We start from the raw sequence: 26,349 nt of genomic DNA on the forward strand, positions 1-26,349 counted from the left end.
ACAGACGGAGCGATGGCGAGTGAGGGGTACCCTCCTTTCAAACTCAACCGCCCGAGATATGACCAAGTGAGTATAGGCCATTGTTTAGTGTTTTGTAACTTATACTCCATTTACATATACTGAAAATATGCATCGCCTCTTTAAGAGACTAAAGTTACTTTGATACCCGTGGTCAGTTTATAAATAATAGTTGTGGTATCTCAGTTGTTATGCTACATTAAAATACCTTAAACTGTTTCCACATAGTTAGATTACAGATAGAAATAGATTATATAAGGTATAAGTCCGAAATGACGAGGGGTCCAGCACGTTATGACCAATGGTGTCCAGTTATGACCAATGGTGTCCAGTTATGACCAATGGTGTCCAGTTGCCTACTGAAAGTGAGAAAAGTGATATAGGCAAACAAATAAAGATAGGCATATGAAAATAAAATGATTGAATATTAAATTAATGAAATGACGTATGTTTAATAGTAACTCAAAGAAGTTAATAAATAGCCAAATAAAAAAATAACATGGGATAACAAATGGACCATCAATGATAAATCGAATCAGCTGATCCCAAAAAATTATGAGATCAAATGGTATATTTGCTCAAATTGTTTGTGACAACATCATGCTTCAAGTGACATGTGAATCCAATTGATCAAACAAGGGTAGACAACCCAGCCCTATTTCTCATTGATCCAGTACTGAGGAATGTTAACAAGCCAATCATGTCAGCTACATTAGTTCAGGCGGTAGAGCCACTGTTCATATTGATAGCGCCAAGGCTTTGCTGTGTGTCAGTCACATGGTGGGGCTTAGAAAATGTTTTTCTTACAGTTTCACTTGACCATGATGAAATACTCATATACGTGGAAATATTTCTGTCATTGCAGATTAGTGTTTTATTACCAGGTTTTGTGGCCAGAGAATTATGTAAATACAATACATCTGATCACTTTGTTTTGAAAAAAACCTATTACTGTGTCCTAGATTTTGGTATTTATACCTATGTTTTGTAATCTAATACAAATTGAGTGGTAGTGTAAGTACTAATGATTTGATTTGATCTTCTGAAAGCCTACCTAATTTTGTAATGTTTTGTTATAAAAATGTAAATGTTGTAACTGACAGTACTATACAGTTGTATCCTAGTAGAAACAGGAGCTATTGTGACTAAAGATGAATGTTGCTAGATATTGTGAATGAGAGAGTCAGATGGATGGGTTGACGAAAAGCGAGAGCGTGAGTGAGTGGTCAGTCTCCTTTCAGGCTGCTGACCTCTGTTTCTCTATGATATTGTTGTGACATCACACAATCACAGGATTTATCATATATATGTGTATACATATGTCTTGTCCTGAGTTGTGATTATACCATGAATATGAAGAAAAAGTCTTTGCTAGTGAGTCACGAAATATGTATGTATTTCCTTTTAAGTATGTATTTATGTCTACTCTTCTACCTTACTAAGCCAGACCGAAAGGTTTGGGTTCAAATTTCGTTTCACTTTGGTATTTTATTCTTAATCCGAGGAAATTCTGATAAAGAAAAGGAACAAATTTATGTATTGTATTGACAACTTCTTTACTGCAATAGATGCGACGTTTCGGTGTAGATGCTAACACTGTTATCAAGCAAGGGATAATGGTGCTAGCATCTGTACTGAAACGTTGCATCTATTGCAGTAAAGAAGTTGTTACGGTAATCCATAAATTTGTTCCACTTCATCACTCCAGCTTCTAAATTGCTCTTAAAGAAACTTTTCAAATGTTGGTAATGATTGCAGGGCACCTACCTGGGTCGACTGCGGCACTTCATGGATGTGATAGATCCCCGGACGCTGTTCACCACAGAGGTAGGTACACAAGAAGCAGTAGCCAGTCTTGGGTCTATCCTCCTCGCACATATTGCATGGGTGGTTAACATTCACAGGAGGTGTGTCCAAAACAGTGCTTGTCACCACCTGTGAGACTCAGAAGCAGATCAAATCCCCAGCACCCTATAATATATACAGTCGAGCACCGTTGTCTCGATATTCATGGGACCTAGAAAAAATATCGAGTTATCCGAACTTCGAGACATCCGACCAGGGCATATCATCACATATCACTATGAAAGAAAACAAAACGCTTCTCAGTATGTTTTGATTCAAAACTATAATCCGTTATCAGTAGTGTTTAGTCGTAACAATGAGTATTTCCTAATTAAATCCTTCTTAATTAATCCTAATTAGATAACAAACAAGTGACACCTTCAACTTAATTAGCCCAAATTAGTTTACACTATCGCATCCCTTTGATTCATGTGGAAACAACCTCAGTTCAGAGGGATACTTGCCCATGAAAGGTAGGTGAATATCGAGATTCTTTGCAAATACTGAGTTAAAAGGGTAAGTTTGCTTGTTGGGACCATGAAATTTTATTGAGGTATCCGAAATATCAAGACATCTGTATCGAGTTAAAAGAACTTGAATAGTGATAAATTATGAAGGAATTTGCGGGGACAGAGATATTATATTGAGACAACCAAGATATCGAGTTATCAGAGTTCGACACAACGGTGCTCGACTGTAATTCTGATAGTAACTAATAATCCCATTTAAACGGAAAAGAAGCCCCAGTGAGATGGGAGAACCTGGAGAAATCTAGACTTACTTCATTTAGGGCTTTAGCATGGAGGGCAATGCAGTAGGGAAAATATGTGGTTCAGGGACAGTGAGATTGACTAGCTGGCATTCACAGGAGGTGTGTCCAAATCAGTGCTTGCCACCATCTGGGAGACTCAGGAGCAGATTAAATCCTCATAACCCTAAAATATTGTCTCTTCTATTGGTATTCCAGCAGAAAATAGATCCCAAGTACCCCCTGCTTCTGAGTACTGACTAATAATGACAGGATAGTGATGGTGAACAGGCTGACTGTCATCATGCTCACTTCCATTGATTGTTGCTCATGCTGTCAACCACTATCTAGTAGTGTTGGAAATTGGTTAAAATCTCATAATTGATGATTGGTTCATTACAACCGATCAATCATCGAAAATAATTGGTTAGCGTCATTTATGAAATGTGTTAATGCACAAAAACATAGGGAAAAAAACATGTAGTTCTTTGGGTTGTTTTTGGCAAAATTTCACATCTTTAAAGGATGACTGGTATGGAGGAACATACATTTCTTAGAGTCTTTAAGATAAATACAATCATGACTTGGAACGAGCTTGTAGTGCTTATGAAATGTAACAGACAAAACCAACCTCGTGAAAAATACTGTTAATGAAAACCAGTGTTCTAGAATTGTTTGTGTTCGATTATGAGAAAACATGATCGATTGCTTGGTCGTTTAGTCACTGCGACCAATCTTCGATTATTTCAATTAATCTGACCACCCCTACTATCTAGCCTGGATCAGAATGGATTATTTATACCAGGATACAGCTGGTCTGTTGCTCCCCTGATTGTAAGGAGAGGGTAAGTGTGGCTTTATGCTGCTTTTAGCAATGTTCCTGCAATATCATGACAATGGACAGCAGAAAATGGGCTGCAATCATATGGGGAATCAAACCCAGACACCCAGACATGATGAGCGAATCCTTGAACCACAGGCCTAATCAAACACCCTGTCCTTGCAAGGAAAATGTGAGAGGGCTGGACAAAAATACCTTTGATCCCATTCAGATCTACACAGATTACCTTCCCTTCCTTCTTCCTGTGTTTGGGGCGGTGGGGTATCCAAGTGGTTAAGGTGTTCGCACGCCAAAGACCCGGGTTCGATTCTCCACATGGGTACAATGTGTGAAGCCCATTTCTGGTGTCCCCCGCTGTGATATTGCTGGAATATTGCTAAAGGCGGCATAAAACCAAACTCACCCACTCTTCCTGTGTTCCAGGCTAAGCTCCAGGCTTCAGTGACTCTGTTGGAGGATTACAGTAATGGCAACCTCAAATCATCCACTACAGACAAGCAGCTCTGGGAAGCACAGAAAATTAAACAGGTAAATTAGTCTTCGTTTTATTTGTATTAAAAATTTGATATTCATCAGAAAGACTAAAAATTACCAATTTGTTTTTGTGATTTTTCAGTCCATGATCCACTCCAGACACCGGGTGAGAAAATCTTCATGCCATTTCGTATGTCAGGTAAGACCGTGATCCAACTGAGACCATACAATGTTGTTGATAATTCACTGATCCAAGAAGCATGTCAGTTTACTACCCACTGTTCCCAGATCACTGTATGTCCATGGACCACTGTTATTTGATCTTTATGAATGCTGGGAAAGGAGTGAGTGAGTGAGTTTAGATTTACGCCGCACTCAACAATATTCCAGCTATATGGCAGCGGTCTGTAAATAATTGAGCCTGGACCAGACAATCCAGTGATCAACAACATGAGCATTGATCTGTGCAATTGGGAACCGATGACATGTGTCAACCAAGTCAGCGAGCCTGACCACCCGATCCTGTTAGTCGCCTCTTACGACAAGCATAGTCGCCTTTTGTGGCAAGCATGAGTTACTGAAGACCTATTCTACCCCGGATCTTCACGGGTCTCTGGGAAAGGAATCAACTTATTCTTTTTTGTTATTCTGTTGTTACAATCAATGTTCAGGTGTTTTTGTATATGTATAACATTAATAGTCATGATATAAAGCATTAATATTAACTCTCTCACTCAATATTCAGAGGTCAGTGCCTCCTCCCCTGAACCTGGAACAATGAGGTACATGTAATATGTTCTGTTTCAGGGAATGTCCCTTTTGGAGCTCCTATTGTAAGTCTAAACATATTTTTCTGAACTTAAATTGTTTAAATGAATACATCTTATGAATATGGCTAATTTGACTGACTGTTTTAACAAGATTTTCACATCATGGGAAATATTAAAAATTTGTGTCGAACTAGGCCTTACATATTGTATATTTGATGTATAAAGTTTAACTATCTTGCTCCCTCCTACCCCCTACATACAGCCAGCCTACCCTCCCACTCTTGCTCTGGGGCTGAGGGGTAGCCTATTGGTTAAAACGTTCATTCATCACGCCAAAGACCAGGGTTCAATCCCCCTCATGGGTACAATGTGTGAAGCCCGTATCTGGTGTCCCCTGCTGTGATATTGCTAAAAGCATTGTTAAACCTTATTCACTCACTCACTCTCATGCTCTTAACTTTGGATGATGTTTTATGATGTGGCCAGTCTTCATACTTCACACGCTCCCAATCTTGATACTTCACACGCTCCCAGTCTTGATACTTCACACGCTCCCAGTCTTGATACTTCACACGCTCCCAGTCTTGATACTTCACACGCTCCCATTCTTGATATATCACACGCTCCCAGTCTTGATACTTCACACGCTCCCAGTCTTGATACTTCACACGCTCCCAGTCTTGATACTTCACACGCTGGGATAAGACAGTTGCAGTATTGCTGGCCTTTTCAAGATATTTTATGACTGCTTCATTCAATGAGTGCTTTAAAGTTGTGTGAATTTTTGTTTCCACATATTTGTTGTATTGTCTGTTCATTTGTCATACACACATTTACTGTGGTTTATTGATACTGTTTTCTTGCAACTGTTGTTGTTTGCTGAGCAGGTAACCGGCCTTCTGCTGCCCAACCCCTCAATGTTCCACACAATCTTCTGGCAGTGGTTGAACCAGAGTCACAATGCGGGTATCAACTTCTGTAACAGAAATGCTACGAAGGTAAAACACTTGTATGAAAACAGATAATATCAGATGAAGGTGTGTTACAAAGAAAAAAATCTGGAAATGAAATTTGGCTAAAGGAAGAAGACTGTGGATTTTATTCCCAAGGCTTGAAACTATGACTGTTTTGAAATCAGACTTGGTGATGTTGATCTTAAGTACAACTGGTTAGTGCTAAATGACTTATAATAGACAAACTAATTTGAGCTCATCGATACGCTGATCCTTAACAATCCCCATCCTTGTATTTGCTTGTAGGTTCTTCTCTTGCCATTGCTAGCTCACCTGACTGAGCTAATTCACCTGAAATCATTTGATTCAAGAAAAAATATTTGTTAAGTTTGTTGTGACCTTTGGAACTAACTATTAAATTCCTTTAAAATGCTAATTTCAATTTTTCTCAATAATTGTCACCCCAATTGAGTTTTAACTTCACTATGAATGACATCATATTTTATTTTTAATTTATTTGATGTTTAATTTGAAGTTTTTAGTCCTCCTTAATTATGAAGAAAGTGTTTGAGGAGGCAGTTTTTTGTTGTCCATGGAAGGAGGTGAGCTATAGTTCTGTGAACCCATGATGATAGGAGTTAGAATTGTGTCTTCAGCAACCTAAGCTTGTCGTAAGAGGCGACTGATGAGATCAGGATGGGATGAGTTTTTTGAGGCATGTCATATCTCGATTGTGTATTGCAATGTTTGAGATGTAAATCATTGGATTTTCTGGCTCATACCTGATTACTTACAGACAGACCGCCTCCGTGGTGTAGTGGTTAGAGCGTCCACCCAGAGAGCGGAAGGTCGCGGGTTCGATCCCCGACTGTGTCATACTAAAAGACGTTAAAATATGGTACTTGTTGGTCCCTGCCTGGCGCTCGGCATTAATGGGTACAACAAGGACTGGTTGGCTCGGAGTCAGTATAATGTGTCTGAGTGGGGTATTCATGCTTCACTGCCGCATGGTATCTCAGTGGGCTAGCACTATAAAACCAGCTTCAGTCTGGGCTAGTACAAGCAGCCGCACATACACATACACACGCATGCACGTCGTCATATGAGCGAAATATTCTCAAGCACGACGTAAAACCCAATTTCACCTCATCTCACTTACAGACTACCATTATATAACTCGAAAATTGCTACGGGCTGTGTTAAACAGCCACCAGACAGACAGTTCTTTGTCACTATTTTGCAGATGTGTTTGGCAGTTTGCAACTTGATCAGAAAACTGTAGGACAGAAAATAAAATAATACACCTTTGGATGATTAAATATTTCGAATATGAGGATTGTCATAATTTCATATGATTCTAAGAAATGTTTCAATAAACAGTTTTAAGTCTTTGAATGGCTCTGAGAAGAGATTCACAAAAGGGAGAGAATTTATGGATGACAATTGTCCTATTATATGTATACTGAACACAATATATATTTTGGAGTATATGATTTTCTTTAATGTAGGGATTTCTTGCATATGTTAAAGAATCCTTACTTTACAGGAAACCCCTACATCCAGGTTCCTGATTGGCTATTGTGGCGCTGTCACGAGTGCCTTGTCCATTGCTGTGAGTTCAGTTGCAGTTGTCTCCCTTCCCCCACTTGCAGGCTTTTAGACCTGACAATGGCACATTTCTTTTATGACGTTAAATGCCAAAGTCAGCAATTCTGTTGCTATTTCTTGGCTGTTATTATGGAAAATCACATACAAAGAAAAAGAACAACTTTAGATTAATATTTATTGTATATATATATATTTACCTGTAAGGGATTTCTTCAAAGTTTACAATAGCAAGATACAGGAAGTATCAAGTGATTGTGTATTTATCCTTTACTTGTTTCAATCTAATATCCATAAACCTGGAGCATTTAACATTCAGCTGTTGACAAGACATGTAGTGTTATTGTGGTTTGAAATGGAGAGTGGATTTGGAATGATTTCTAAAATCTGGCCATATATTAAAGTCTTGGCATGTCAAGCTAGATATAGAACTAAGCGACATATACTTCCATGTATCTATCCTCAGATTTTGTTCAACAGTATCTGAACCTTTCTCAGTGAAGTACAGATTCTATTACATTTATTGGGTTGAGTACCATCCAAGATTTGAACCCATACCCTCAGAGTCAGGCACCTAATCGCCAGCACACAAGTCAGCCACCTAACCCGCTCACCTAACCTTGGGACTCAACCCAACAAAAGTACTAGAATCTGTACTTTACTTAGAAAGTGTAATCCCAAATATAACACGTGTTATGTTGACCAGTTTTCAAATGGCATTGTGTCTTCATAATATCTGAACCATTCACTCTCTCCTCAGGTGGGTCTCAATCTACTGATAAAGAATGCTCACAAGTTCAGACCAGCCACCAAACTTCTGATTAAGAAATTCATTCCATTCCCAGCTGTAGGTATGTGTGTCATCTGCTGATACAGAAGTTCTTGTTACCTTCCGAGCTTTGGCCTTGGTCACTGATTTTGTGTACTGGCGGTATGGTTTGAATCCTAGCTGGGACTCCCCCAACAAAAAGCACTACAATGTGTACTTTACTAAGAAAGTGGACTCCCAAATACATCAGTTGTTACAGTGATATACGGTTCCTTGTCAGAGATACAACTGATCACAGAGCATTGTGTTCCTCTATTCTGTTGTAACATGCTCCTTTCCCTGTTATTCAGCCACAGCAAGCACCTGCAATGTTCTCCTCATGAGGAACTTTGAGTTGTCAGAAGGTATTGAGGTGTTTGACCAGAATGAGAAGATGGTCGGAACATCCAAGATTGCCGCCAGAAAAGTAGGTCAAGACCTACATTCTTTTGAATGAAAAACTGTCACCCAACAATGTACAGGGATTATATAGTGAGCCATTTCAAAACACATGATCAATTCTAATTTGAAAGACAAGAAGATGACTCTCAGCTGTAAATATTTATTAACATAATGAAAGACGACTGTGATAAAAATGACTTTCTTGTGTTTGATTTTCTCATGACTAAATGTACAGAACAACTTGATTTGGTTTGTTGCCAGTTTTCAAAATATCATGTTGACCCAAATCTTTTAGGAATAAGACATTGTGAGGAACTATGGTTTTTAGTACTCCTGTAGTAGCACCTTTAGAATTCTGACCTCTGACCTCTAAACCTTGACCTCTGACCTCAGGCTCTGAAGGAGACGGCCTTGACCCGGATATGCCTGCCAGCTCCAGTTTTCATCATTCCTCCAATCATCATGTCTGTCTTGGAAAAGTGAGTCACCTGACATGAGCGGTTTCATATAAAATTCAGAATTCACATGACAGGGTGTGATTACTGTGATTAGAGAGCACCATTTCCTGAAAACATTTGCTGAGCAGAAAACGTAAGAGAACGCCCATGGATGATAGTATTTTTTTGGTTTTGTAAGAATTCCCTGAGATATGGGCACAATAAACCTAAGAGTTCTGTTGGTTTGTTTGAGCATTAATATTAAAATGTAGTTTCTTAATTTCCTATCAAATATTTGAAACAAATTAAACAAAGGGAAAGGCATGTATGTAGGAGCCTAAGCCAGCATGACTGGTGTCATTCAGGAAATTCGCACAATGTTGAGAAATCATTTTGATAGTGATCTGATATTTTGTTCAAGAGTTAAAGCTACCATGTGGATTTAATGGGTTTTTTTAGGATACTGTTTTCTTATACTAAGGGACCGTTCATAATTAATGGCTAAGGGGGTGATGATGATTTAAGGGGGGGTCACCCATTTTGTTCTGGTGAGGTAGGGGGTGTCATCAATTTTGTACACACGTACTAGTGGGGGTCATCAATTTTGTACATAAAAATATGCTTAAAATTATGCTTAGAAATTATGGGGAGGGGGGGGGTCATTCATTTTCTACATGACATGCAGAGGGTGTCACTTATTTTGTACATAAATTTTAGGGGGGGGTGTCATTCACATTGTACAAGCTTCTCCATAAAAATCATCATCACCCCCCCCCTAGCCATAATTTATGAACGGCCCCTAAAGATGAAAAGCCTTGACCCATTAGTGAAAGGACAGTACAATAATCAGTTAGTGAAGGATGTATATTTTATAAACAAAATTTGTCTTGAGTTTTGAAAAATCAGCCACTTGTTCTCATGTAAGCCATACTTAGAAACATTTAAGAAAAAAAATACCTGCCAATCAGTTATAAGAAATGTCTAGTAACATTCATTATTTCTATCAGTCTAAACTTTGCCATTCAAAGAGGGTGAAATTGATGGCTTTAACCTGATGTTGACTGTCTGGTTTGCTCCACTTGTAGAACCAAGTTTCTCCAGACTTATCCACGAATCCACCTGCCAGTGAATGCTGTTGTGTGTACCACTGTGTTTGGACTTGCTCTTCCTATGGCCATAGCACTGTTTCCACAACTCTCACAGGTAACATGTTCAGGTGGAGCGGTGTGTAGTTGCCCAACACTACTACATCTACTTCTACTTTAGTAACCCATGCTTGTTGTAGGAGGCGACTAACGGGATCGGGTGGTCAGGCTTGCTGACCACATGTCATTGGTTTCCAATTGAGCAGGTCGATGCTCATGCTGTTGATCACTGGATTGTCTAGTCCAGACTCGATTATTTACAGACCGCCGCCATATAGCTGGAATATTTGCTGAGTGCGGCGTAAAACTAAACTCACTCACTCACTCACTCATTCACTCACTACCTCAGTCAGTCACTCACTCACTCACTCACTCGGCACACAAGACAGTGCATGAAGGCATTAAAGAAAATGAGCCTCACCACCGAGTGAAGAATGTTCACCAAGAAAGCAGATGGTTAGTTGGTGCAATTCATCACTACATTTTTTATATATCCAGCTGTGTTTGAGCGACACATAGACAAAAAATGTAAACAATATGTTTTTTTTCTCTTTCTCTGTTGTCTATATAACTTTGAAAGGGAATAAATTAGAATATTTCATCACCAAAGAAAATATGATTTTTCATCACAACGTTGATGTCTTTGCTCTGGACCTGTCACAAGACTGAAACATAGACTCGTCACATAAAACAAGAAACACATCGGGACATTCATACTTGACAACAAGACATGTGACATGTTGTTTAACGGACATTTTCTCCCCCCTGTGGAAGGTAAGAACAAAGGAACACTTCTTTTTTTTAATATAAAAACTTTGAAGCTGACGATGGAGAAATTGGATCTGATTTAAAAAACAAACCTATTAACAACATCCATTGAAAAAGAAATGTTGTAAAAAACTATAGATGAGAGAGTGCAGCATGCTCAACTTTGCAATAACTTGCTTTGTGGATGAAAGTTGCTGCATTATAATGTAAATATTGTCCACAAGGGTGTTATCCACTAGTGGATGTAAAGGTTGTATTGCTGCATTGTAATGGAAATATTGTCCACTTGGGTGTATGGCATAATGGAAGTATTGTCCACTGGGGTGTATGTTGTAATGGAAGTATTGTCCACTGGGGTGTATGTTGTAATGGAAGTATTGTCCACTGGGGTGTATGTTGTAATGGAAGTATTGTCCACTAGGGTGTATGTTGTAATGGAAGTATTGTCCACTGGGGTGTATGGCATAATGGAAGTATTGTCCACTTGGGTGTATGTTGTAATGGAAGTATTGTCCACTGGGGTGTATGTTGTAATGGAAGTATTGTCCACTGGGGGTATGTTGTAATGGAAGTATTGTCCACTTTAATGGTAATGGAAGTATTGTCCACACTGGGGTGTATGTTGTAATGGAAGTATTGTCCACTTGGGTGTATGTTGTAATGGAAGTATTGTCCACTGGGGTGTATGTTGTAATGGAAGTATTGTCCACATGTTGTAATGGAAGCATTGTCCACTTGGGTGTATGTAGTGTTGTCCACTTTGGGGTGTAATGGAAGGAAGTATTGTCCACTTGGGTGTATGTTGTAATGGAAGTATTGTCCACTTGTATGTTGTAATGGAAGTATTGTCCACTGGGGTGTATGTTGTAATGGAAGCATTGTCCACTTGGGTGTATGTTGTAATGGAAGTATTGTCCACTTGGGTGTATGTTGTAAATGGAAGTATTGTCCACTAGGGTGTATGTTGTAATGGAAGTATTGTCCACTGGGGTGTATGTTGTAATGGAAGTATTGTCCACTGGGGTGTATGTTGTAATGGAAGTATTGTCCACTAGGGTGTGTTGTAATGGAAGTATTGTCCACTGGGGTGTATGTTGTAATGGAAGTATTGTCCACTTGGGTGTATGTTGTAATGGAAGTATTGTCCACTAGGGTGTATGTTGTAATGGAAGTATTGTCCACTGGGGTGTATGTTGTAATGGAAGTATTGTCCACTAGAGTGTATGTTGTATGTTGTAATGGAAGTATTGTTCACTATTGGTGTATATTGTAATGGTAGTATTGTCCACTGGGGTGTATGGCATAATGGAAGTATTGTCCACTGGGGTGTATGTTGTAATGGAAGTATTGTCCACTAGGGTATGTTGTTATGGAAGTATTGCCCACTGGGGTGTATGTTGTAATGGAAGTATTGTCCACTGGGGTGTATGTTGTTATGGAAGTATTGTCCTCTTGGCTGTATGTTATAATGGAAGTATTGTCCTCTAGGGTGTATGTTGTAATGGAAGTATTGTCCACTTTGGGGTATGTTGTAATGGAAGTATTGTCCACTAGAGTGTATGTTGTAATGGAAGTATTGTTCACTGGGGTGTATATTGTAATGGTAGTATTGTCCACTGGGGTGTATGGCATAATGGTAGTATTGTCCACTCGGGTGTATGTTGTTATGGAAGTATTGTCCACTTGGGTGTATGTTGTAATGGAAGTGTTGTCCACTTGGGTGTATGTTGTAATGGAAGTATTGTCCACTTTGGGGTATGTTGTAATGGAAGTATTGTCCACTAGAGTGTATGTTGTAATGGAAGTATTGTTCACTGGGGTGTATATTGCAATGGTAGTATTGTCCACTGGGGTGTATGGCATAATGGTAGTATTGTCCACTCGGGTGTATGTTGTTATGGAAGTATTGTCCACTTGGGTGTATGTTGTAATGGAAGTATTGTCCACTAGAGTGTATGTTGTAATGGAAGTATTGTCCACTTGGGTGTATGTTGTAATGGAAGTATTGTCCATGCGGGTGTATGTTGTAATGGAAGTATTGTCCACTAGGGTGTGTGTTGTAATGGAAGTATTGTCCATGAGGGTGTATGACATAATGGTAGTATTGTCCACTTGGGTGTATGTTGTAATGGAAGTATTGTCCACTCGGGTGTATGTTGTAATGGAAGTATTGTCCACTAGGGTATGTTGTAATGGAAGTATTGCCCACTTGGGTGTATGTTGTTATGGAAGTATTGTCCACTTGGGTGTATGTTGTTATGGAAGTATTGTCCACTCGGGTGTATATTGTAATGGAAGTATTGTCCACTGGGGTGTATGTTGTTGTGGAAATATTGTCCACTAGGGTATGTTGTAATTGAAGTATTGTTCACTAGAGCGTATGTTGTAATGGAAGTATTGTCCACTGGGGTGTATGTTGTAATGGAAGTTTTGTCCACTGGGGTGTATGTTGTAATGGAAGTATTGTCCACTAGGGTATGTTGTTATGGAAGTATTGCCCACTGGGGTGTATGTTGTAATGGAAGTATTGTCCACTGGGGTGTATGTTGTTATGGAAGTATTGTCCTCTTGGCTGTATGTTATAATGGAAGTATTGTCCTCTAGGGTGTATGTTGTAATGGAAGTATTGTCCACTTTGGGGTATGTTGTAATGGAAGTATTGTCCACTAGAGTGTATGTTGTAATGGAAGTATTGTTCACTGGGGTGTATATTGTAATGGTAGTATTGTCCACTGGGGTGTATGGCATAATGGTAGTATTGTCCACTTTCGGTGTATGTTGTTATGGAAGTATTGTCCACTTGGGTGTATGTTGTAATGGAAGTGTTGTCCACTTGGGTGTATGTTGTAATGGAAGTATTGTCCACTTTGGGGTATGTTGTAATGGAAGTATTGTCCACTAGAGTGTATGTTGTAATGGAAGTATTGTTCACTGGGGTGTATATTGTAATGGTAGTATTGTCCACTGGGGTGTATGGCATAATGGTAGTATTGTCCACTCGGGTGTATGTTGTTATGGAAGTATTGTCCACTTGGGTGTATGTTGTAATGGAAGTATTGTCCACTAGAGTGTATGTTGTAATGGAAGTATTGTCCACTTGGGTGTATGTTGTAATGGAAGTATTGTCCATGCGGGTGTATGTTGTAATGGAAGTATTGTCCACTTGGGTGTATGGTGTAAAATGTTTATGAGGTGCATTAGAAACTGTTCTTTTTTCAGATGTTGTTATTCTGTTAATTAGATATACTTAGATTTACCAATGTTTTTTTGTTTTCTTAAGTACTGAGGTGAGAAGATTTTCTGTCTCATAACATTACAACTTATCATTCAGACATGAGTGTAAAAATAACTTGCCATAAGTTAAAGAAAGTGTTTCTATATTCTGAATGATTTCACATTTAGAAACCTTTTACATCTTACAAGACTCACAAATAACACCACTGGAGCGGAGATGAATGTGAAATATTGGAAAAATTCATTGCCATCTTCTCAAGCATGATATGGCATGTCAACATGGACAATATGCTGAGTAATATAAAACAGCATGATTTTTTCTATAGTTACTATGGCTACAGCTGTCATTCAGAAAGATCAAATACAATCGTTGGCGCACTAGAATACTTTTTATTATATGTATATTTTGTAAACTAATCAGTATGAGAGAGAGTTAAGATGTCCATAATCCTACTTAAATAAATACCATGATATCAACAAATCAGTGGTCAATTTGAACTTAAAGCCAACAAGCCAGAGTAATTATCTGCAAACCTTACAATTTAATATCTGTGACCTTAATAAATTCGACCCACAAAACCTTTAGCTCTTGTTACCTTCAGCTCTTTGCCCCCAGACATCTGAATTAAAGGAATTAGTTTTGGTATAAATGGAAACTTTTCTTATGAATGAATATATATTTCATGAAATAATGTTATTGAAACCAAAGCTTAAAGAACCACTAAACTTTGTTTTTTGTTACTCTTTTAACCATTACATATCAAAAAATTTGTGGTTAGTCTTATGCGGAACACCAAATTTATTCTTTAAAAACTTGTGGCTAATTAATACCGAGCGATTAAAAGTGGCCAAAAAGTCGCCTGCTTCCCTCTCGCCCGCCAACGAAACCACAGACAGGTTACGTAACTCTGTCGCCAGAGCACTGCAGTGACGTCATATGAGGAACGATTTTCGTTAATGTTGTATAGAAAATGTGTAGCACGCTCATCATTTTGATGATTTCTCGACATCAACGACGACACGCCGAATCGCTGCTTTGTCGCCAATTGCTCCTAGGGTCGGGCGATGGTGTCCCCATGCACAGATTTCCACAGGACCCCGCAGTTCGTAAGCTAAATGGGTTATGTTTGTGAGTGCGGCGAAGCGTTAGGGAAGCCTGAAACGATATCTTACTTGTGTTCAGATCGCTTTCACGGAAGTTAAAGAATCAAAACTACTTACTAGTTGTAGTAAAATATGCATATGATTGATGACCATAAAGATTTTCTATGACACAACTTGTAACATAACGATTTCTTCCTCGAAGTGAGGTTGTGGTCGGTAACAATAATATTGTAAATAGTATTATATTGACACCCACCTCGCTGCCACGAGAGAAATTGTTATGATATACGCTATGTCATGCAAAATCCTATTGGCCATCAATAAAATACATATTTTACTACCAGTAGAAAGTAGTTTTGATTTTGTAACTCGGTAAAAACAAACCTAAATACTATTTATCCTCAGACTGGCGGATGTTCCCGATAGGGCGCCGCCATTTTTAAAAATACAAAAATCTGTTAGAATTAATGAGATTATAGTTTGTTTTCATCAAGTTAGAAAATCAAGACTACTTTCTACTCGTTGTTAAATATGTATTGGAATCATCGAAGTCACAATACTGCGCGATAAATTTCTTGCTACATTCCCATGGTTAATGTCCACTCACCAGTATGTAGATACTAGTCAATGTGCGTCTTTATATTTGGTCTTATAATCCTAATTAGTTTATTATCACACTTGTATGCATTTTGAAACTAAATAAAAAGCAGACGATCTGCTGATACTTATAGTGAATTTATAACAGAACTGTAATATATAGACATTTTATAGTTTGCCAATGTGAATCATAATTCGCACACACACCCTAGTGCATGTTGTCTGTCTCATAACACTTCACGGCGAAAACAATGATTCTGTTGAATGCTACGACAAATGAATAAAAACAAAATGCAAATATTAAAATTAAAACAGATTAAAGTTATAGGAACAATATCAGGCCATTACCTTGTTCGAGGAATGTATCCATCAATATCCACAAAACTGTTCCAAATGATGTGTCTTTTAACAGTTTAATATACGAAAAAGTGATAAATCTTTTCAGGTATTGGTGTATAGTCTCATTGGTCACCCAAGATAGCACACCTGGCAACTAATTGCATAATGTCCGCCTTTCTTTAAAAACAGTAATTTAGTTAGCCAATAATGGGCAATCAATCAATGTATTGCCGGTTAATCCTTTGAAAGAAGGACGTTGTTTTTACGCAGACACCGACACGACAGAGTGTATTCAGTATAGATTAGTAATGTACAAATATTACCTTTTGACAATTCCGCTGTGTAAGATAAAAGTAATTAATCAATCAGCGTGTTATCGGTTAATCCTTTGATCGATGTATATAATGTTGAATATTTACTCCAGACACAAGAAATGCCAAATGGGAACCTTTGTCGGGTAATCTAAGTGTGTTACCACTAATTATACCAGTTATAAATTCATTAACTGACCATCAAGTGAATGATGACAAATAACATGTGTAGGTTTATACCACCTAACACGGGTTACAACGAGGGAGTATTAATTGCTGTATTGCATGTGAAAACTTATGGGCCGACACTGTTTTGAGAATACAAACAGATTTTTACATGACATGATTAAATATCGAGGTAAAACAACACAGAAATGGGATCAATTTGGATCAGTCATTATACAAATAGGGCCTAACGACACCAATCGATTTTGACAGAATCGTCTATGAAAACAAGTTGTAACTCGGAAACTAGGCAAAGCAGGAGACAAAATTAAATGACAGTAGATTGTGAGAACATATAGCTTTCATTTTCCACAACAATTGTCACGATTTCAGGTTTATACAAGCCTGTAAACACTATAATTTACCCCCTAAAATGTATATGAATTCTGCATCGGCTCTCAAAGCTATTCCTCATATGACATCACAGAGGCGCGCCGCTCTGATTGGTTGAAATTTCGTTCGCGGGTGAGAATTGTGCACTGTTGTCAAAAAGGTCGATTTAAGTCAATTAAAGGTCGAAATGAGTAGTTTTAATGACGGGGTTTCATTTATAACGATGCCAGTTAGTGATTTATGAATTTGTACCCCCCTAGGGTTTATGTGACCTTTAATGTTTGAAAACAAGACACAGTAGAAATGTTATGGAGGATGGAAATAAGATGAAGTCGTTGTCACATAAACATTAACAGCAACCCAGATAGCATTCGGACGTTGGTCCATCGTTGGCAATGTTGGCAAAACCATTAACAACGTTGTGCCAACGTCTGAATGCTATCTGGGAAATGACTGCCTTGTTCTGATGGTTCTGGAGATAACCATCTGTAACAGAAGGACAATGGCACCTAGTACACCATCATATTGTCACAGGAACCAGAAGCATCTCAAACAATTTATTCTTGTCATTTATGTCCCTGCTAAGCTAGTACATCATCACCAAGGTGTCCACTGACTTGTTGGAGACTCATTGGACTGTCTTCACAATCTGGAACCAAATTCCAGTCTCGGTTTTCAGGTTTGAAAATGAAACACTGTTTTTCTGTATTTATAATTTAGATAATGCATATATCAGCTGATCCTTACAGACAAACATTGCTGTATTAAACGACTTGCAGTAGAATAACTTGGGTGGCAGGTCCAGCTTTAAAGGAGGTTGAACAGTACCAGAACTTACTGGGATTGCCAAGTCTCCTTTAAAGCAGTTTACACAGTACCAAAATGGACTGGAGCTTCAAATTCCCCCCTTTAAAGGATATCACACTTTACCAGAACTGACTGGAACATCTAACATGCCAAGTCATTCTTTAAAGCAGGCCAAACAATATCAGCACTGATTGGTATTACCAAGTTCTTCACTAAAACAGGTGACACAGTACCAAACTTGACTGGAGCTTCAAAGTCCCCCTTTAAACTGCCTGACTGACTGAGTTTGGTTTTACGCCGCTTTTAGCAATATTCCAGCAACATCACGGCGGGGAACACCAGAAATGGGCTTCACACATTGTACCCATGTGGGGATTCGAACCCGGGTCTTCGGCGTGACGAGCCAACGCTTTAACCATTAGGCTACCCCACCGCCCCTCCCCCTTTAAAGGGCTTTACGCATTACCAGAACTGACTGGAAGCACCAATGTGCCAAGTCCACTCTGAAGCAGGTCACCAAGAACCAGCATTTGCCAAGTCCTCTTTAAGCAGGATTCACAGTTCCAGCATAGACTGGTATTGGCAAGTCCCTCATTAAGGCAAGTCGACCAGTACCATCACTGACTGGATCTGCCAATTTGCCAAGTCCGCTTTAATCAGGTTCCACAGTTCTGAGACTAGATGCTGGGGGGCATGCTGGCAGAATCCTGGCATGACACAGGATCAGTGACTAGAACAATGGGGAAGAATCAGTCACTTCAGGGGACAATTCTCACTCCTCACAGCATCCCATAAAATAACAACATTCTTCTGTGGTTCTACAGGATAATGTTCTTAGCAGTAATTAGCACAAGCCAGTCGACTATACGTGTTCAATCAAGGTATAAGTCAACCAGAGTGCATATTGAGTTGAACATTCCACGGTGACATCTCTCCCCCTCAGCCGTCTTCCTCTCATATTGTACTGCGACTAATGTCATAGTTATGGCGGTTATAGTCAAAATTATGTGGGTACAGATATGTGGACCTCTCGACCTCGTGTGTAACTACACAGCGGAATTATCAGGCAGCATTAAATTGTCAGATATGATTGATTTAGAGAAGATTGTCATAACTGTTGGTGATATGATACCAAGATGGTGGGGGGTCTCACTCGCTTCCCCCTCAAAACTTTCGTTATCACCTCCAGGAATCTTTCAGTGTCACTTGTGGGGGTGCAGCGACAATGTCAATTTAGGATTTCCAGATTTATGTACAGGAATTACTGAAATTGATGTTACGGTGTTGCTGTTTTGTGTGGGAGTTTTTGAACCCTGGGTCCTGGGTGGTGTTTGTTTAAGCTGGGGCAGTATTCTCCAACTCGTACTGCGGTAGGGAATCGAGAATTTGAAATGCATGACATAACATTCTTTTAATAAAGTATGTTTTAAAAGTAATCATTTACGTTGTTTGCTTCTTAAGTCACCAGGCTGAAATTGCTGTAATAACATTATTTGACATGGTTTGAGATACGAGTGACTGAAGCACCCTTTCAATCTCTTCTAGCATCATGATGATCTGATCATTATCCTCATCAATGGACATTTGTGAAAATGAAGTGGGTCTTGCTTTTAATAATTAGAATATTTGTATATACATGGCTTAAACAAGGTATACGGTGTGTGAAACATTTATCCTTTTACGTACACAAATGATTCCAAATCCAGATACAACTTGCGGGGATATTTTGTGATCACAGGTTATGGTAGGAGAGCAACATAAATGTATGTATTTTTATAATTTGCAAAGAAGTATGGGCTTGGTAGTCATGTGTTTTTTGTTGAAAAAATGACTGTGTGAGTAAGCTATGTTGTATCATCACTACGTATGCACTTATTTCACTTATTTTTTCTATCAGTATTTCTTTGTTTTCTTGGGCCTGTACACCAAGATGGAAGAGACAAAGTCGCAGTAACTCAAAATAAAGTTGTGCATTTAATATCAAGGAACCCCATAGTCATAAGAATCTCAAATCTCTTAATTAATTTCAGAGATGAAAATGGGATGAAAATGGGGTGAAAATGGGATTCTGAAGTGAAATAGAGGATGAGATACCAGCACTGAACTTGGGTTCAGGGATGGAGTGGATTGTATATGAAATATATGCTCTAGGGCTTGGCAGATCAGCTATCAAGAAAGAAATCTGTTTGAGAAGAGATGGAGGCCAGATTGACATCTGATTAATGAAAGATAGTATTTTGTAAAATGCCTGCAAATGTTTATTGTTTTTTTCTATTTTTTTCTAGAAAAAAAACCTTAATTTAAATATATTATTAACACATAAAGTTCCAAATAGCCAACGGAATGAAAAATTTAGGTGTTATTTTGAGAATCAGAGTTGACATACATTTTAAAAAAAATTAGTAATTTATACTATCAATAATGTAATTGACATTTAAGTATTATATTTATGTTATGTAAGTGTATATTTAACTAGGTGCAAATATATGAAAAATGTTTTTAGATGAACTGAAAAGAAAAGAGATTTTCTTCAATTCAAACCCATATTCATTATTAGATATTTTGATTTTAACAAAGTGCTGGTCAGGTGACGTTAATATTCAAAATAACCAACTGAATGAAAAATGAATGTGATATTTTGAGAATCAGAGGTGAAATACAAACATTTGAAAAAAATAGTAATTTATACTATCAATACCATAATTTAAGTATAACCATTATTTTTATTATTTTCTTATCTATGTGTATGATATTCTTAAACTAGGTGCACATATATGAAAAATGTTTTCAGAAAACAAAGGAAAGGAAAAGAAACTTTTTCTTTAAGTCAAAAACAAGTTTATTAGTAGTCATTTTGATTTTAACAAAGAACTGGTCATGTGAACTTGGGGGATAATTCCTACACAAAACAATGCCAGATGATGGTGATTTCCTCACCTTAGGCTTCATTTCATGGTCCTCCAGATGAAACCTGGGGTGGAATGCTGGGTTGACATAACTGGAATAGCCTGCCTCGATTCCCCTGCTATAATTCAGACATGTTGGGGACACGTTAACAGGCACTCCAACATTGCCGTTCTTCGATTATTTCTGGGCAGTAAATTATCCTGGTTAGATGGTTAGGCATTTGTTTGTTTTACCATTTCTGAAAGACGGCTTTAAATCATGTTTTTACTGTATTCTTGAAGGTCTGCTGAGTAGGATGTCTTAAGAAAATGTTTTTCTATCATCAAAGTTGCACTGTTGACATATACATATCCATGTAGTTAAGATGGCGAATAATTTTCTGTTTTGACCACATTTCTGGTACTTTGATTAGTGAACCTGTGCTTAGCATTTCAGAAGCAAAACAAATGGATATAAAGAATGTGGTGTTCTGCGGTAAATATGCTTACTTTGGACATTATTTGGGTTTTGTATTTGTTATTTTATTATTTCAAGTATTTTAAGTTAATTATCCCTGACAAAATTATTTTATGTTTGTTTTGCTTCCTGTATAATGATTTTGAGCTAGAAATGATTAAAAAGAACAACTTTGAATGGGTATTTTGAAACACTAAGTGTGTTGTTTGCATATGGATCCACAAGGGTGTGTAACAATATACAGTTAGAAGCTTATATATTGTATAAATGTGGTAGGTTATTGGGTATTTTATCTTGAAATGTTTTACAAGACTGTAGCTTAAATTTGGGAGAATGTTTTTAGCTTAAATAACCAGACCACCAACTAATTGTTTCCCTGATTATATACTGAGAGAAACAAATAAAAAATCACAGGAAACTTCAAGTCTTTATTATTTTCCAATTTTCATCACCACTGCGCTGTTCAGAGCTGGTGATGGAAACTGGAAAATATTAAAGGAGCATCGCTTTATTATTAAAGGAACGCTTTGAATTTCCTCTGATTTTTATTTGTTTCTCTCAGTATATTAATTACAGGCTGACATCTCAGAGTGAAACTTTGATGGGTCAAACTTCCAGTTATTAAAAGTAAAATCTTCATGCCCTTTCATTTGTTAATCATCAATTTTTGGTTGTGTGGAGGAAAACTCAAAGTATTTATGTTTCCTTCAAAACGGTTGACAAAACAATGTTTAGCTGGATAATCATCTTATCTTTCTAATAATTGACCACCCGTGTCCCTGATTTGATTGGCTCCAGTTATTATTGTCAGCTGTGACTTTACTCCTTAGAATAGTTTCAGTACTTTTCTGAAGAAGTTGAAGAACACTGATTTTATCAACATGATAGATTAACTGTGGTCATATGGAGAAACTGGTATTATATCTATACTGTTTTTAGTGGATAATGTGTAGGTTAAACATATTTTTTTAAAATAACTCCGTGGGAATGGACAAAGGTAATCCACTCAGTAATTGAATGTCAAGATATTGACATCAATTAAATCTACATGCTGGGCTTTATAGCATCAATTCCAAATGTGTGCAGATATGTACAATGAGTGCAACTAATATTAAACAATTTGGTAACCATGGAAGTGAGAATTTAGCAAGAGCATGGCTAACTATTAGGATGCTAAATAAACACATTGTCTTTTGAAAAATGATAATTACTTCATGAGAAAGAATTATTTCTAAATTTCAGAGTTTCTTTGTTTGATATTTCTTTCACAGAGCCTGTAAGATGAGTACTTAGGACACTTAACGAAACAGTAATATACATTTTCACATGGAATGTTACAAGAGCATGAGTTTTGATCTGATAGGTTTCCTTTGTATTTAAACAGCATTGAGGTTTCTTCAGTTATACCAAGTATTTAGCATGTTAACTGCTCTGTCAAGTAAGTTGAAATTATCAAGAACTTTTTGCAGGTTTTGATTGTTTTATTATTAAAATCTGACAAAGAATTTATTTGTTTCAGTAGTGTAGTATCTCATTCAACATCTTTTCTGTTTTGAATAGACTATGCAATACCTGCCATTCCATGCACAATGTCAAGTCAAATGAAATATGAAAAATACACATACATAAACCTTTCCAACTTTTTTATCTATCACAGCTAATCAGCTGGAATTATGTGTTTTGCCATAGTGGTTCTGAATTAAAAATAGACTTTCCATGACGAAAATAAAAAACAAATTCAATTGTTAACCAACCCGATGCCTTCTACCCCTTCTAACATTTCTGATAGATAATTAGAAAAAAGTCCCTTTCTTTATTGTTATAAGACCAAATGAATTAATTGTCCTGCTTTGAGGATTAGTTAAGTAAACAAATATACAAAGAAACATGATACTAACTATTTAAAAAACTATCTCTGTCAATGCTGATTGTGCATCCCAAGGCATCTCTTGAACCAAAACATTCAACTGAAATATAGGGCGTGGGGTAGCCTAGCGGTTTAAAGCATTGGCTCGTCACACCAAGACCGGGTTCGAATGCCCACATGGGTACAACGTGTCCCATTTCTGGTGTCCCCAACAATATTGCTAAAAGCGGCGTCTAAATTCAGTCAGTCAGTCAGTCAGTCAACTGAAATATAATGTTGCATTCACAAACAATTTAATCAAACACTAGAAAGTTTATTTACATTAGGTTCAGGTATTTACTTAGGTGTTTGAAATGATTAAATAAATGAATGTATAACTAAGGAATATTAATAATGTAAATATGTAAACTATGCATTGCCTACTGACCAACAGAAAGCCATATGTGGATTCCGAAGCACATCTCCAGGTCACGTGAAAGTCAGTTATTAGCGGGAAAATTCCCAGTCATAATCCAGTCATTACTGGCAGAGTGGTCATCACTGACCTGGTCATCTGTGAAGCTGGACATGATATGTGGCCAAACTGGGCACATACATCACCCCCAGAAGTGCGAGATTCGGGATGTAGGTGTGAACGCAGTAATGACACAAGCAAGGGTGGTCGCAGTTAGAGCACCATGTGATGGGGGCTGTCAAATTGCAGCTTGAATATATGTGTTAAAGTGCTGTACCTCCACTTTACGTCCAGGAAGGAATGTCTGAAAGTGCTGTGGACATAACTTTGGTCAAAGGCTATACCATGAAGGAGATGGCAACCATATGTCCGCTAGGTCAGCGATGATACAAGGGTTATACAAGGGTGATAGTGGAAGATAAGAGGGTTATACTCCGGGCAGTACCCTCAAGAATGGTCAGTGCCAATATTAGTACCAATTGCTTTGTAATTAACACAACTCTCAATTGCGGTGCTCTTTCCTTGCTCGATTGATTGCTTATGACAAGGTCGATCAACATGCACTGGGTCACCCCTATATTTCTCACCCGACTTATGCCAAAGTGACATTTTTCGTGTCATTGACAGCACTTATTGGTAAAGTCTGTCGGTCATGATAACGCCAAGTAGTTTGTATGGATCTGGCATGGCTGTCCTCTACCTTTCGTCCTGGGTGTTCAGATTTGTGTTGTCACATGGTCGGCTTGCAACATCATCGTCTCTGCACAGCATCCTTACATCACTGCAAGCCTGCCAGAGACTAAGCTGTACTAATTAGCTATTTAGCTTTCAACCTGTGTAATATGGTGGGATGTCACATTGCACAAACATGTCTCCATACAGTGTGAGCTATGTGGCCTAACTATGTAGTAACAAGCAGGCTAGGGAACAAATCATCTTAAATCAGTCATTACTGTTGACACAAAGAAACTGGTATATGTGTGTGGGAGATATAGAGAATATCGCCTGGTTTTCTGCTGACTAAGGTTACACAACCGGCGCCACATTCCTGGTTTTGGGACGGGGAATATGGAATGTTCTACACGCTAATGCAGCCCCACAGACACAGGTATCATCTGGGATGTCTTTGCATGATGAAAATAATTCCTCTGCAGTATATTCCCAGCAACTTTTTATAGAAGAGATTTGTCAGCACAATAAGGATTCATGTTTGGCCATTGTCTTCATAATGTATGAAGTCAGGAATACTTTAATAAAACATTTTGCTTCAAAAGTTGCATATTTCGACTTTAAAGTTTCAAAGATGGCCCAGGCTGATTTGCTTTGATTATCTGAGTAAATATGGAACAGACATGTGGTCAAAGTTTAATTTATTCAAGGATTTACTGATAGTTGCATTGTCTGCCATTTTTCACAATGTATACAGCCATATTTCTATGCTTGATCAACCGCCTCCATGGTGTAGTGGTTAGAGTGTCCGCCCGGAGAGCGGAAGGTCGCGGGTTCGATCCCCGACCGCGTCATACCAAAAGACGTTAAAATATGGTACTTGTTGGTCCCTGTCTGGCGCTGGGCATTAATGGGTACAACAAGGACTGGTCGGCTCGGAGTCAGTATGATGTGTCTGAGTGGGGTATTCATGCTTCACTGCGGCATGGTTTCTCAGTGGGCTAGCACTATAAAACCAGCTTCAGTCTGGGCTAGTACAAGCAGCCGCATATACACATACACACGCATGCACGTCGTCATATGAGCGAAATATTCTCCAGCACGACGTTAAACCCAATTTCACCTCACCCCACCTTCTATGCTTGATCACTTTATAAAGTTATATTTTTCAAGTGTTAGACAAAGGGAAACTAGATGTCTGTCAAATAAATAGTAATGAGCATAGTTTATGTCATCAGTTTCTTTTAAATTTGCCATTCATTATCCTTTCTATATTTCATATTCGACAGAGGTAGATGTATAGGAAATATTTCTGAATATTAGGCATCCGTGGATACGTTTCTTTGATTCTTGAGTAAATATTGATTCGAAAATACTGTAGCAAGCCCTTTTGCCTTTAAGGTCAAAGTCAAAGAATGTATTGAGGGAAAATAAAACATCCTGTTTTGATCATTTTAATACTGGTAGATATTGTTTATAAACTTTGAGATTCACTGATACTGTTGAAACCACTGATTTCATTCAGATTTGTTTAAGATGGATTCCTTGGATAACCATGGTGTATGTGTAAACTGACCGTGTCTGGTATTTCCTAGTTACATTCATCCTTTTTGTTAAAGGTAGAGGTAGTGGATCTTGAACCAGAGTTCCGGGATCTCACCCAGGATAGTGTGCTGTATTACAACAAGGGTCTGTGATTATCAGGTGGACAACTGACTCCAGCATCAGAGTTCTGGGATCTCACCCAGGAGAGTGTGCTGTATTACAACAAGGGTCTGTGATTATCAGGTGGACAACTGACTCCAGCATCAGAGTTCCGGGATCTCACCCAGGAGAGTGTGCTGTATTACAACAAGGGTCTGTGATTATCAGGTGGACAACTGACTCCAGCATCAGAGTTCCGGGATCTCACTCAGGAGAGTGTGCTGTATTACAACAAGGGTCTGTGATTATCAGGTGGACAACTGACTCCAGCATCAGAGATCCGGGATCTCACCCAGGAGAGCGTGCTGTATTACAACAAGGGTCTGTGATTATCAGGTGGACAACTGACTCCAGCATCAGAGTTCCGGGATCTCACTCAGGAAAGTGTGATGTATTACAACAAGGGTCTGTGATTATCAGGTGGACAACTGACTCCAGCATCAGAGTTCCGGGATCTCACCCAGGAGAGTGTGCTGTATTACAACAAGGGTCTGTGATTATCAGGTGGACAACTGACTCCAGCATCAG

The 26,349-nt window shown here is 38.3% G+C and overlaps 1 protein-coding gene across 1 annotated transcript; it reads left to right on the plus strand.

The window, feature by feature from the left end:
- Nucleotides 1-26,349, plus strand: LOC124265646 (sideroflexin-5-like). Its single transcript, XM_046700439.1, has 12 exons — nucleotides 1-66; nucleotides 1,777-1,845; nucleotides 3,876-3,984; nucleotides 4,081-4,125; nucleotides 4,734-4,759; nucleotides 5,584-5,694; nucleotides 7,196-7,261; nucleotides 8,015-8,105; nucleotides 8,374-8,489; nucleotides 8,858-8,943; nucleotides 9,987-10,104; nucleotides 25,737-26,349. The coding sequence occupies exons 1-12, from the start codon at nucleotides 13-15 to the stop codon at nucleotides 25,812-25,814; spliced, it is 969 nt and encodes a 322-aa protein (XP_046556395.1). The 5' UTR covers nucleotides 1-12; the 3' UTR covers nucleotides 25,815-26,349.

This window comes from Haliotis rubra, unplaced genomic scaffold, assembly GCF_003918875.1.
Source record: "Haliotis rubra isolate DU_JTF1 unplaced genomic scaffold, ASM391887v1 Scf99, whole genome shotgun sequence".
NCBI classification, from domain to species: domain Eukaryota; kingdom Metazoa; phylum Mollusca; class Gastropoda; order Lepetellida; family Haliotidae; genus Haliotis; species Haliotis rubra.

Bases quoted from the DNA above. Each gene is read 5' to 3' on its own strand.
- LOC124265646 (XM_046700439.1), top strand. From the start codon at position 13: ATGGCGAGTGAGGGGTACCCTCCTTTCAAACTCAACCGCCCGAGATAT. The intron at 5,695-7,195 runs GTAAAACACTTG...CTTACTTTACAG, and splicing joins GTAACAGAAATGCTACGAAG to GAAACCCCTACATCCAGGTT. The intron at 8,944-9,986 runs GTGAGTCACCTG...CTCCACTTGTAG, and splicing joins ATCATGTCTGTCTTGGAAAA to AACCAAGTTTCTCCAGACTT.